Here is a 14,031-nt window from a genome sequence, read left to right on the forward strand (position 1 = left end):
ACTGTTGAAATCCAGGGGCAAAAACATACAGGGTATCTGTGAGTCAGAAATGAACAATGATTTATTTGTGCTGCAATGCACTTAATGCATATACTCAAAATGTCCTAATATTTCTATTTGACTAGGGATGCAACGATTATAGATTTTGTTGGTACGATTATAGTCTGAAAAATAATCACGGTTTCACGATTATCACGATTATTATGCATTAATTAATTTCACTGCTAATGTATGAAATTACATGAATACTCTAGATTTTAATGTGTTATTTATTGCTGTCTTTTGAAACAGAAATAACACCAACAGTTTTGAAATGATTATATGATCAATCATCAACCTTTTTATTTAAATTCATCTGAACAGATTAGAGACTAGAGGTGAATCAGTCACACCACAAACAAAGGCCAAGTTGGCAACAACAGTGCTGTCCTTCTTAAGAAGAAGTTGGCCCTTTTTGGGCTAGAAATGGCCCTGCTAGCTGGTGTGTCTAAAAGTTGGAGGAGCTGCTAGACAAGACGCACCTGTCACAGGGAGATGCGCAGCATGTTGCCAAGGAATAAATGCGATGAAAAGATCTCTTTGCAGCCTTATGTCCCACAGGGGATGAAGAGGAGTAAGTAAGTAACGTTAAGTGGTAACGTCAATGACATGTTTGAGCTGTTGCGGAGTTTTGACTCGAACAAACGTAACGCTAACGTTAGCTGTTAACTGTAACGTTACCATTAACATTAAAGTGCTTATATTATGCTTTTTGGCTTTTCCCCTTTCCTTTATATAGTGTTATAAACAGTATCTTTTTGTGCACGTTAAAGGTTTACAAAGTGAAAAAGCCCAAAGTCCACCCCAAAGGGATTTACCATCTTCCAGAGAAAACACTGTTCTGCTCTATTGTAGTCCAGCCTTTACTTCCGTAATGAACGTGAGTCACTTTGTAACACGTTATAATGCTAGCCTAGCTGCTAGCGTGGCACTCCCTCTAACTCTGCAACTGACTCGCTAGCAGTACTTACTGCGCATGTGTGACTCCCAACAAAGATAGTACAGAAGTGAGATGCCTCACTCTGTAGCTAAAACAGAGAGCTCAACACACAGGGTGAAAAGAGGAGCTGCAGCAATGTGCAGTACAACAAATATATGGTGTTTTCTGAAAATGAAACCACATAAACCTATTCTGGTACAACCTCTAAATACAATTATGAACCTGAAAATGAGCATAATATGAGCACTTTAAACAGGCTGATGTTAGCTAGCTAACTGGTAACGTTAACAACCTAACAAACACTTAACAACAACGTTAACAAACAATAAAGTCGCTAGCAAGCTTACCAACTTGGGTTGAATTCCCCGTTGCAGCTGCAGCTGACCTGTGGTCAGGGGCTGGCTCTGCTCTGTGTTTTCCTGGTGTTTGCTAACTTTATGTAACGTTAAAAAATTGCAGCAGTAAATTATCCCACCACGGAGAGCCACTGTCACTCTGACAGTTAATACTTGCGGTGACCGGACGGACCAGCGTCTGATGTGCTGTGTGTGCGCAAACTCGAACATTTACGTTGTCAAGGAGGTTTAATAAGAACTGCACACACTGCTACACATAACTTGCAGTCAGTTGACACTCAGTGTAGCGGAGCCTTTAGAATTAATTAACTGTGACGTTTTAAAAAGCAGTTAATAGTGAAATCGGTTAACCACTGCATCCCTATATTTGACAACAGAACAATGTCCAAATATGTCACACAAATGAGTAAAAAACTGCTTTATTATTACTTTTGTAAGAATAAAATCCTTATTAGGATTAGACACTGTTAGATAAAAATGTTTCATCTTTGATACACGTGACCAGGCATTCACAAGCCCTGAACTGCTATGGTAAATTATGCAGGTGAAATCAAATCTTCTGAGAGTTTCTAAAATGTACTACATTCTATCAGATGTTGATCTCATTCATATCCGGCACTCCAGTCGGTAGACGGAGTCTGTGTCTGGCCTGCTACTTTAGAGGAGAAAACAGGATTTTATTATAGTCAGTAAGGTTTATTTTACACAGCCATCCACATGCTCAGCAGAAAGTCAATTAGCTTGCCACTTTGGAGGCAAATTGCTGCCGAGACGGCATTATAATCAGAAAACACACTAACAAAACACACACAGGATCAGCCTTGCCAAATACTACCTCTACTGCAGGAGAATCAACACTCAGTCTATCTCGATCAATACTTTTAGCTTTTAGCTTTGGATTTCACTTTCTTCACAATATCATTGGGTTCGAACATCAAGTGAAAGCACTCTAAATTACATTTGAGAGTTTACATTGAACATTTATCAATATGTCTCAGTTTTACAATAAAGACATTGCAGAAAAAGCATGTGCTATGTCATTCAATTCATAGGAATTGTTGTAGAGTTGGAAAACAACAGATATAGAGTGCCTGAGAGAGAGCTCGACTCACCATCCACACATAGGTCATCAGAAAGCATCCTGTCACTGTACCCAGCTACCGCTCCAGCACTTGTTTTTCTCTGGAAGAAAAAAAAAATAGAGTTATTAGAAGGAGCTCATATGTCTGCCATCTCTAACTGAAAGGACTGAGACTAAATTTCAAGCTCAGGTCACTTCCCCACTTTGACTTTCACCCAATCATGCAAAGTACCCCTTATCCTCTACTGTTCATCGGTCTTCAATCATCCCCCACTCATCCTGTACCTCTTTCTCCTTTTTTTTGCCTCTCTCTCTCTCTCTCTCTCTCTCTCTCTCTCTCTCTCTCTCTCTAATAACAGGATGTCGGCTTTCTCTCACATGGTTGCTGACCTTCCAGGCAAAGAGCAGAGCAGCTTGCAGCTTGAAGTAATTCCTGTTGCCTGTATTTGACTCTTCAGTGATTATAGATGAAACAGCGAGCCGGGCATCTGTACTCAGCTCTAGTTGCTGATTTAATTGTCAAAGACCTGGTGGAGCCTACAGGTAAGAAGAAGATTATTCCTAAGTGGAACAAGATCAGCTGCATTATGCATGTACTTCCTAGTTGATGGGAGCTAGAGGAAGTAATACTCTCGTAATATCTCCAAGTTGAAAATTGAAACTCAGGTAAAGAACTTGGGCCACAAAGTGATTACCCAGACTACCTTTTTTCAAGAGGACAAGACTGTCTGGAACAAATGCAAGCACAGGCCTGACTCACAGGCAGCATTGGTGTTGACAGTGTTGTTGTTACAAAGAAAATAAGGCTGTGTGACTGCATCTTTCCCTTGGCATGTATGGGTGTGAGATACAGGACAGTGTTAGTGTGTGGGAAGAACAGCCAACCACTGGCAGAAATCACTGAATGAATGACAGATGGAAAAGCCATACCTGTGGAAAGCCTTGATATGAGATGGTCCTCTGTCAGTGTGTGTGTGTGTGTGTGTGTGTGTGTGTGTGTGTGTGTGTGTGTGTGTGTGTGTGTGTGTGTGTGTGTGTGTGTGTGTGTAGAAGACATTTGCTGGCAGCTGGTAAAGATATTGAACAAAGTCTGCCTGGGACTGAATCTCTGACAGTTTGTCTTTCTTGATATACTGTAGCTCCAGCATTTGATCCGTCTGACAGTCACTGTGCTCATATTACATGACAGACTGCTTAAAGCTGGAGTGTGAGGTGATAACTTTTCATCTGCTTTCAGACAGAAATCTGCAAACCTTAGCACTCCTCGATGTCTAACATCTTTCAAACTTTTTGGAAAACACCCTTCCCCCATACTTGGTCATTACCTGTCCAGTCCTACAATACTGCTCCCATTGAGCTTGTTAATATGCACCAAATATCTCTGGTCTGATTGGCTGGACTCCTTTCCTGTAATTATAAGGGAGGAAACTGGGGTGAAGGGTTGCAGCTTACTAAGTTTAGCCCTATGGACAAATCCAGACTCAGGCAAGTATCCACCTAAGATCATGAGTGTTTGTTCATGTGTTTATGTGCATCAGAAAGTGAATGACTGAGTGTGTGTGTGTGTGTGTGTGTGTGTGTGTGTATATATATATATATCTGTTTGTAGGTGCATGAGGCTGCAGGTATGCTCACATGGGGCAGCAGTTTCTAAGAGGAGCTGGTGTCCTGCAAAAGATGTAATGTCATATTTGTGATGTATTAAAAATACATAGTTTGTTCTAATTTCTGGTTTAAGGGCAGGATATGCAATATACTTAAACATCCTGTAATCCAATAAATAATCTAGTCATTCATAGACTATCTTTTCCTTCCTTTCATGACTTTCTGCAGCCATATTTCCATCAAGCCTACATATTTTGGAAATGTGTCATGACTCATTATCCTTCATTTTCTCATTTGTGGTAGTTTCAATCAACCTTGCATAGAAGTCCATTAAGAAACCCACAAGTGCACACACAGAAAGTGCTGTTCAGTTTAAGATTTTAATTTCTGTAATACTATTAGCCAACATTATACATACAGTACAGAGCTCTGTGAGGACCCCATTTCACAGGCCTGACTTCAGGCTGCATGTTGGTACAATTCACACACAGACACACATTCTGTGTTAGCCATCAGTGCCAGAAAGTCCAACAAGCTGAAACACTTGAGTCTGTGGTAGACCACAAAGCCTTGCCATGCTCCCTCACTTGACATGCCATACCCATCGTGTAAGCCTAATGACAGGCATTACTCCTGCCAGGGGCAGAGCCAGGGCAAGGACTGGGTGGAGGTTTGATCGCTCTCTGTGTTTAATATTACCCCAAAACACTCAGCTCTGCTTCAATGAGCTGCTCTGTCCTGTAGAGAGTCAGAGGGTGGTTGGTGCATTCAAAGACAACACCACAGACCTGAATAAGGTGCAGCAGATTGTGCACAGTGCTCTAAGATGCTGTTGTGAACATCAGGAGCTCAGTGATGTCACAGACTTCAGCTCTGGTTCACTGACGCTCGATGATCAACTGCAGAGCACAGAGAGGTTTAGTGCTATGCATTCAACAGTCAAATACTGCCATTGACACCATGCCACTATACACTGACTGGCGATGGAGTCTTTAGCTCGCTGCCAGAAATTAACGCACACAGTGGGGTTTTCCTGCACTCTGTGTGTTGAAACTCCCTCTATACTGGTGAGCACAATCTGAATCCCTAATTGACAAATGAGCACAAGAATCATAAAGCTTGAGGTTTAAAGCTCCATCTTGACTTCGGAAGCAGAAGTTGCGAAAACAATCTCACTACAACGTCCATTTAGTAGCTTTCAATCACATCAATTGATCTTTAATAGCAGATGGAGTGTAGGCCCAGTTTGGTTTGGAATGACAATTCATAGGAGTGTGAATATTCACTGGTCTCACAATTCAATTTGATTACGATTATCCTGTCAACGATTCAAATCGATATCACGATGCGTCATCTCCTTAATATTATTATATAGTGCTAGACATGGTTTTCATAAAAAAAATTCAAGCAGATAATTATAAACTCCCCTTTTTATTGTATCTAGTCTTAAAAAAGACCCTTCCTGAATGTAACGGAGTCCAAACACAGCAGACAACATTCAAATGGCAGAAACAAACAAAAGCTGCGAGCGGAAAATCTAACTAACTAACTAACTAACATCAGTAGGCAATAATCGATTAATGTCTATCACTGAATCGATGCAGAATTGGCTACGTCCGCATCGCGATGCATCAATGCAATGATTCATTTCAACACCGCTAACAATTCAACTTTTAAATTAACATGGAAAATGGAAATCTGAACATCAACATCTCCAGAGCAAACTGTTACTGGTGATAAAAATGATGTGATATAATCGAAAGTTCCAGAACAGCTACTACATGGACCTTGAGGTGGGACTATTTTATCAGCCATATTATAGATGTTCAAGTCATAACCAGGGGTTTTAAAATATAAAATAAATATTTTTTTATTTTTAATTGGACAGACCTTCTTTACTTTAACTATTTTCAGCTCAATAAATCAATGACGCCTATCAACTCAACTGCATCTCATCTTAACGGAGTTCAGAAGCGATATTCTCCCACAGGTCAGACGATAAGATGTACTGAGAGGCGATCATTATGGCACCAAACTGATAAGCATCATCATCATCATCATCATCATCATCATCATCATCACAGACTCCACCAATAACAGTGTCGGAGGTCCCGCTGATCGCCCCCAGCTGCTGCCAGCATCAAACTCAGCGCAGACAGCAACATAAGCACTTCGGTTGAATTCTAATGAACAGCAGCACGGAAAACAAATTACGGAGCCCTCTGGTTTCAGTGAGAACAGTTTGATAATCCTAACCGCAAATCTAACAGCTGCAGCTCAAACCAGATTATCCTACTGAGGTTGTCTTTTTCTTTTAAGGTAAAGTATGCTTACCGTCTCCTTTTCGGTTCAACAGCAGCTCGACAGGATCCCAGTTTGTCTTGTTTTCAACTCTACCGTGCTCTGTTTTGTTTGCATGTGTGCCCCTCTGTGTTGCGGCAGAGTTTTCCAAGTGTACCACGCTTTATTTGGGGCTGGTTAAATCTCGCGTCGTCCTGCGCACAGCTCCCACCTCCGACGTCTTGGAGAAGTGCACGTCAATACGCTCAGCTCACTTCCTCCAATAACACTCGCATAATGACTCAATTCATTTATGTGTTTCCTGCTGTCTGTCATTCCTAAACAATGTGACTGTTATAACCAAAACGGAATTGTTATCATATAACAAAGAATGCACCGTGTGTGTGTGTGTGTGTGTGTGTGTGTGTGTGTGTTTGTGTGTGTGCGTGCGTGTGGTGGGTGTTTCTCCTCTGCCCATGGATATGTGTACTTTTCCCCCTTGACTGCAGGTAAAGCTCATGCTGGTGCCTGTCTGCCTGCCTCTTAAACGTCTCTGCATAATTAACTGTCATAACTACAGATTTATAATACACATACATAGCAAGAAATATGCATCAGTTCTTTGCTGCAGTGCTTTCTATGCACATAGACACTTTAAAGGTGCATGTGCACAACACATAAACAAGGTATTTGCAGGAAGAAGAGTTGCTTTTTAATGTTTTAGTCCAGTGTCAGACACAAAGAATAGGTTAAGATAGTTTAAAAAAAAAAAGCTACACATATTGGTAGTCGTACTTTGATTGTTGTTTTCAATGCTATGCACTTTTATTTGAAATGAAAGTAGGGAGAGAGCTGCTTATTTGTGCACAGTGTCCAATGAAAACTACAATGCACAAGTTTTTGATAAAGGAAAACTAAGATATATTTTTTTGTGTTAATTGATCAGCATCACAAAAACATTATCAGTGAGATTTCAACATGACAAAGGTGATAGTTGGTGGGTAGAACAACACTGCCACAGCGGATTGTTCAGATCCTCAATGTTTAAGGAAAACAATTAACAAGAATTTAATTTCTATGCATTTTAATGCCAGCAACTAGTAGAATGAAGTACAGTTTCATGTGGGTATTCACTGAAAGCATGCTTTTACCCCTTAAACTACAGACATAACAAAATATACATAAACAACACTACTTGATCTATTATGGAGTCGTCTTTATAATGACCAGACGTTATCCTCGCATATAATTTGTATGCATTAACAATGAAACTTGACCTGTACAGTGTCTTATTTAGACACTGTTGTATGGTTACACACCACATTACTTAAAAACAATAAAAGATAACAATAAAATATAAAAATTTCCCATTTTTATTCTGAAGGCCAGAAGTCTTTTTGTTGCTAGAACACGTTGACTGAGTAATCCTTGCTCACAAATAAATAATTTTTCCTCTTAATGTTAAATAATTATAATTTCTAAACCTTTATAGCATACCTTTCCACATCAAGAACTTGTTCTAATATGTGACCCCTGAGGGGCTCAGTAGGTCATTGCAGTAAACTATCCTATTCTGTGTGAAACAAAGAGTGCCCATCAAGAGCTCAACACACCTTCAGCACAAATAAAAAGCTCAGCACAAACACGTGTGTATTAAAAATCCACTTGCACATATATTAAACTGGCAGGGGGCTAACCGTGTATTAAAATGTACTCCTGCATATCCATCTATAAAACTGACATGACATAACAATATACGAGCAAAAATAAAGCTTATAGTGGATCATCTGACCCAATGTTAGTTATGAAAATAGTCCTGAAAATGAAATGAAACTGACACCGTTGCCCTAGCCCAATCATATTCATGGGGGGGTAGGTCAGATGTTAACAGTGTGGGCATGTTTCTTGCACAAAGGCTTGTCTTTTTTGGAGAAGAACGCCTGACCTTCCAGACTAGTAGAGCAGACCTGCGAAAAGAGAAGTGTTGTTATTCACACAATATTATCAACATTTTCTTATTTTTGACCCTTGTTGTTGCTGTGAGTAAAACAGTCTCTTGGACCTACCGCACACACAAAGCAGGTGTCATGCCAGGTGAATCCTAGAGCTTCCAGGAACTTGTCCCCTGCCTCGATGGGAAAGTCACAGCCGTGGCAGTTGGAACCAAACAGGTTGTAGTAGTCTGAGTGAATAGTACGTTCACAAAATGTTATTCTGTTTGCACACATGGTTTTCTTTACAACATTTATTTTACTGTTGTGGACTTCCTAATGTACCTTTTTCACAGTATGGCTGTCCATCCTCCATGTGAAAGGTGTTGCCCCTGATTGGCTGTTTGCAGGCGACACAGATGAAACAGGACACATGCCAGGTCTGTTTCAGGGCATTCATGACTTCCTGCAGAGAAAATAGAAGAACATATTGTTGAAGTTGTTAACTGTATGGTTTGATTTCTTTGAATACTTTCAAATCCATTTTGAAAGACCTGGAGACAGAATTGTTGGGGTGCCGGTGCTTAAACTGATATTTTGGATGTGTGGCATGTACTGCACTTTGTTCCTTGGGATTATATATATCGTAGTACTGTCTGTTCTTTTGTTTTGTGTCTGTTTAAAATCACATTATTGTTTTTATCTTGTGCTGCTGCCTATCTTGGCCAGGACTCCCATGAAAAAGAGATTTTTAATCTCAATGGGACCTATACCAAAATAAATATAGGTTAAATTTAAACTAGATTTACCGCATTGCGGTTGTATGCCTTCGCAACCAGTCAAGTTGCAGTTTACAACCATGTCTGTCCAGAATCATACAATTAGTAGTGAAGACGTAGAAGCAATTTAATAAAATGTATTAAGTGTATTTCTTGGTAAAACATAGATGCTTCACACACATCTCCAACCCAGCAGTACAGAAGATCTATACAATCACCACAGTTTCAAGATAAGTGTCACAAATTCATTAACCGACTAAATATGAAATATGGTCACAATCTCCCTTTCGGTTCCTGAGTATAACATTAAATAATGAAGAACATAAAAGTGTTTTTGCAGAACATTATGATGTCACAGCGAAGTTGACATTTGACCTTTTGGATATAAAATGTCATCACTTCATTATTTTATTCATTATTAGACACTTGTGTGAAATGTTGTCGTAATTGGTGTGTCAATTCTCGGATTATGGCGAAAAACGTATTTTGAGGTCACCGTGACATTTGACCACCAAAAGACAGACGTGCGGACGTACAGACAGACAACCCCAAAACATAAAACATAAAAAAAATATATAGTCCACATTAAATAACTTACGGACAATAAAACATAGTTTTAGATTGAAAATAGACTTTGAAGATCATATTGTTTCTCATAATTATCCATACTGTGACAACAGATAATGTACATGGGTTGCATCTTTTTTAATGGTTAAATTCAGTTTCAGTTTATAATCACATTCACTACAATGGCTTAATCAACCAGCCTCTGCCTTATTTCTTTTAGTGATAAATAACAGTAACTGATGTTTATAGTTTTAGTAAAGAAAGAATTTGCACTGCAAGTAGATTAAGGCAGAGAACAATCTCCCCTTCAGTTTTGTAACTCACCCCCAGAATCTTCTGGTGGCAGCAGGCGCAGGTGGGAGCAAAGAACTGCTCGTAGCAACGTTCGCAGTACACCTGGCCTCTCTCCTCCACAAATCCATGCTCTGCCAAGGAGGAGTGGCAGTGAGCACAGTTGAATTCCTCGGGGTGCCATGACATGCCCATGGCCACAAGGAATGGGCCCCTAGTGAGAATAAGTAAGGGACAGAGTATTCGAGGAAAATTATTGAAATGTAACAGTCTACCTCCTTAGGTCTTTAAGTTGTACAGAACAGAAATTCTGCTCAGTTTAAGTTGTGCAGAATTTTACATTGTTTTCTTACTGCAAATGTAGTTTTTCTGCTGTTATTTACCTGATGACAGTGTTGCACTTGTTGCACATTGGGGTTCGTGTCCCAGCTGGGATGTGCTCCGCCCGCTGCACCAGAGAGTTGAGGTCCTGTGGATGTGGCTGTGGGGTGGGGCGGTCTGGACCTTTGGGTGCAGGGTTGGTAACTTTGCCAAATGAAGGAGCTGCTCCACCCTTAGGAAAACCTAAACCAGCAGGGGAAATAATGGGTCAGTATTCAAATGGAAAAAGTGTACAAGATAAAGTATAAGACAAAATGTTATTATTTTATTTCACAATGATCCACTATTCTGTAATTTCTTAGCATTACTTGAGCAGAATGTACGTACATATGTATGTGCACAGTTAAGCTGTGCGTTGTCAGATAATGAATGGGAATGATTTGATGATCTCTATGCCTGAAGCATGAGACAGCTGAGTTGGACAGAGCCACCCCACCCATCCCAGACAAGGGATACATTTTTCCCACTGAGGGGAAACAACACATTCCCAGAGTCAGAGGAGACACCTGTAAACATATGGAGAGGATGTACAATTTTTCCTTCTCTCTCTCAGTGCAAAGATGCATCCTGGACAGAGGTCAGTGCTCGAGGGTAAAGGCATTGGGGACAGAGACACTACTGAAAGAGAGTACCATTATTAAAGACTTGGGAGGTCAAAGGACAAGTGCTTCCTAGATGTCCTTGTAACGGAGAGCAAGTAAACTGAATAAACAGAGCGGGGCCCTAGCAGGGATGTGTGAAGACTGTAGGAGTGGGTTTAATAGGAAAGAGATACTAGAGAGTAAGTGTGATGGAGAGAGATATGGGCTCCAAATCGGGATACAAAGAAGATTCTCTCAGAGATTTATTAGTTTATAATTACTGGGTAAAATAATGTTCATGTTATGGTTAATTTGAAGAGCTGCTGTTGATATAACCACCATTAGTCAGTTTCCAGTGACATTATCAAACATAGTTATGCCTAAAATATCCAAATTACCTAACACTTCCTGAGCAGGGCCTTAGTTTTGTCTAAATAGAGCACTTTTTCTGGGAATTTGGGAGGCAATCTGGGAGGAGTTTACAATTAAAAACATACACATCATGGAGGGTATTTTATAGGCTGATTCCAATATGTTTATGTATTAATATATTTAAATTTGAGTTCTAGTCCAAGTATTCTGTATGTTCTGTATTTCTCCACAAGAACATTACTAGTGTCAGTATGGAGAAGGCTTTGAGACAGCATTCTGACCTAGTTAAATCTGTTGGAAAATGTAACAGAAAACTGTTATACTGTATATAACTGAAAATATCAAAAATGGCTGCAACACATCAAATGTAATTGAACGCGGTATTGATGCAGGGAATTATGCTGGAGTCAAAATATTTTTCAGTGGCACTATATGCCCTTATCTGTGTGAAAGCTGGCACAGTGAGTTGGATGGTGACAAGCTGTCAGTGGGGCAAAATATTCTCAACAAATCCTTTGGCAAGAGCAAAGACTGAGGCCTGAACCACATTAAATAAAGACAGAAAGGGAGTCTGTCATTGCTGTCTTGCTGTATAAGGAAGATAAGGAGAAAAAAAGTCAGCATGAGAAGACTGTGAATGAATCATGGCAGGACTGCAAATCTCTGTTTTGTCTGTTCTGTCTCTTTGAATTCAGAGACAGAGGATAGAGAGCAATGCAAATGAGTCACTCTGACAAACCAAACTAAACTAAATATGTATTTGACTAAAGCCCCTATGTATAGAATTTAAATGTGATTATAACATCTTAAAAATATTTTTTTGGTATGGCCTAAATATTCCTCTTGCAGTTAAAGTGCCCATATTATCAATTAATGTAAATACATGTAAAGGTCACATTCCACATGGCCACTATGAGATATGTGTCTGTTGAACTCAAGTATGTGTTAATCTGATAAATACCACAGCCAACAGAGAACTAACTGTGGCCTCTCCTGCTCTCTTCCTGTGGCACCTTTCAGCAGCCGTTTCTTAAAAAGGCCTCTAGGGAAATACGTTTGGGCACACAGTGCGTCTGTTCATGTATGAGGGCATACTTGTGTCTTAATATTGGTAATAATGACCCCTGACTGATGCCTTTCAGCAAATATTTACCCTGACCACCTAGGGGGCTCGTGGCAGGGATTGCTGGATTTTAAGTGCAGCCTTCACACAAAATGAAATACATAATTCATCTAATTTAACAATCTATTTAACTTAAGGGATCTTGAGAAAAGTCAATAGGCTGAGCTCATTAACTAAATACCTCTGCTTTTTTTATAGAGCTCGCTTAGTGTCAGGTATTAAACCTGCAATAAATGGCTGAGCAGCAGTGATTTAAAAGATTGAGGCTGCCCTCTGTAGGCTAAAAGAAGCAACTACACAAAATAAATTGTATAGAACTACAACCATTTAAATGTCAGTAAACAGAACAGAAGTAGGGCAGGATTTCTGAATGTGTTGCTCTACCTGGTGGGCCTCCAGGCTGGAAGGAAGGTTTCTTCTGGGCTGCTGGGCTCTTGAATGTGGAAGCAGGGAAGACGTTGCCATTCCTGGGTGATGCTGCAGATTTGGAAAATGTTTTTGCTGCAGGCATGGTGTGAACAGCGGGAGTGGTTTTGTCAACTGCCTCACTAGAAAACAGATGTACATATTTTGTATAAATCTTAACTCAACACACTCACTCACTCACTCAATCACACACACACACACACACACACACACACACACACACACACACTTATTTATATATTTGTAGACATATACATATTTGTTTATCATCTCTTTAGTGAAAACAATCCTGCAGCGAAGCTCTTTCTGACTCTACCAGTTCAACCAGTGTCAACTGATGTGTGTCACACAATACCATGGTCACATCTTTACCCTACCATCTGGTATGATATATTTGGTGGCATGTTTCTTCTAGTTAAACATATTTAGGTACAAACTGTGGCAAATCCCTGAATAAGAAAGCAATCTAATAGTGGGACTATGCCACCAGTCTAACTGAACGTCCAGTACAGACTAATGCAACTGCAGGTAAAAACTGCAGTTGCATTAATCAGTTGGTCGGGCTCTCAGTGACACATGCAAACAATCAAGACAATTATGGGGGACTTTCAAATAAGGATATGCACTGCTGCACACGGTCCATGGTTTTGTCAATTACTGACATAAGGAAACAATTACAGGTGGTGATGCCAAAGTATCAGCTTTACATGTAGCTCACCCTGCTATCATTTCTGGAGATACCAGTGGTATAATTGTAATAGTGGTTATTGCTTTTATTCTCCTGAAACAGCAAAAATAGAGACAATTTGAGGCAGTGTTGCTTTCTTTTCCCATGGCAGCACAAAATGTTAAGAGCCACAATACATTTTAGTAGAAAATGAGTAGCATTAGTATTTCTAGTCCCCATCGCTTGTTAAGTTTCACAGTTTCCTGTGGGTAGCAAAGAGCTCAAACTCAATAAAGGCTGAAAATGTGTTGAATACTACTACTTAACTAGTGAAGGTTTAATACTTCTTTCATACCATTTTTACTGATTCAGTACAGTTTGGTACATCTGCTTCTCTAATTATACATTTGATTGAATCTTAAATATGTTACAAACAAACAAACCTAGCCGCTATTCGTGGGGGACATATACTGTATAGGTGTAACAGGGCTCAGAAGATCCCAATCAATGTCTTAATGTACCCTTTTTAATACCCGATTTTGCACATTCAAACCAAAGAATTTATTTTGCCTTTTTGCACGCTGTCAAGTAGACAATAAAGTATTTTTATTC

At 39.7% G+C, this 14,031-nt stretch overlaps 2 protein-coding genes across 7 annotated transcripts in view; both read right to left on the reverse strand.

Moving 5' to 3' along the window:
* The window catches only part of bmpr1bb (bone morphogenetic protein receptor, type IBb), a 55,348-nt gene extending 48,805 nt beyond the window's left edge, over positions 1 to 6,543 (reverse strand). For 2 of the 4 annotated variants that reach the window (XM_078270742.1, XM_078270737.1), the window contains exons 1-2: positions 6,356 to 6,543; positions 2,448 to 2,517 (exon numbers count right to left, since the gene is read on the reverse strand). The gene's annotated coding sequence lies outside the window, so the exon portion shown is untranslated. Of the gene's footprint in view, positions 1 to 2,447; positions 2,518 to 2,794; positions 2,937 to 4,051; positions 4,085 to 6,355 lie in introns of those variants that run through there. The other 2 variants (XM_078270738.1, XM_078270740.1) reach the window with 2 other exon arrangements.
* An 825-nt stretch (positions 6,544 to 7,368) lies between these two features.
* Positions 7,369 to 14,031, reverse strand: part of pdlim5b (PDZ and LIM domain 5b) — a 39,949-nt gene continuing 33,286 nt past the window's right edge. For all 3 annotated transcript variants that reach the window (XM_078270931.1, XM_078270930.1, XM_078270928.1), the window contains 6 exons: positions 12,711 to 12,874; positions 10,253 to 10,433; positions 9,903 to 10,083; positions 8,578 to 8,698; positions 8,368 to 8,483; positions 7,369 to 8,268 (listed from right to left, as the gene is read on the reverse strand). In XM_078270931.1, coding sequence (XP_078127057.1) covers positions 8,179 to 8,268; positions 8,368 to 8,483; positions 8,578 to 8,698; positions 9,903 to 10,083; positions 10,253 to 10,433; positions 12,711 to 12,874 — 853 coding nt within the window. In that variant the 3' untranslated portion in view covers positions 7,369 to 8,178. The remainder of the gene's footprint in view (positions 8,269 to 8,367; positions 8,484 to 8,577; positions 8,699 to 9,902; positions 10,084 to 10,252; positions 10,434 to 12,710; positions 12,875 to 14,031) is intronic.

The sequence above is a fragment of the Sander vitreus genome, chromosome 16 (genome assembly GCF_031162955.1).
Source record: "Sander vitreus isolate 19-12246 chromosome 16, sanVit1, whole genome shotgun sequence".
In the NCBI taxonomy this organism is placed as follows: Eukaryota; Metazoa; Chordata; class Actinopteri; order Perciformes; family Percidae; genus Sander; species Sander vitreus.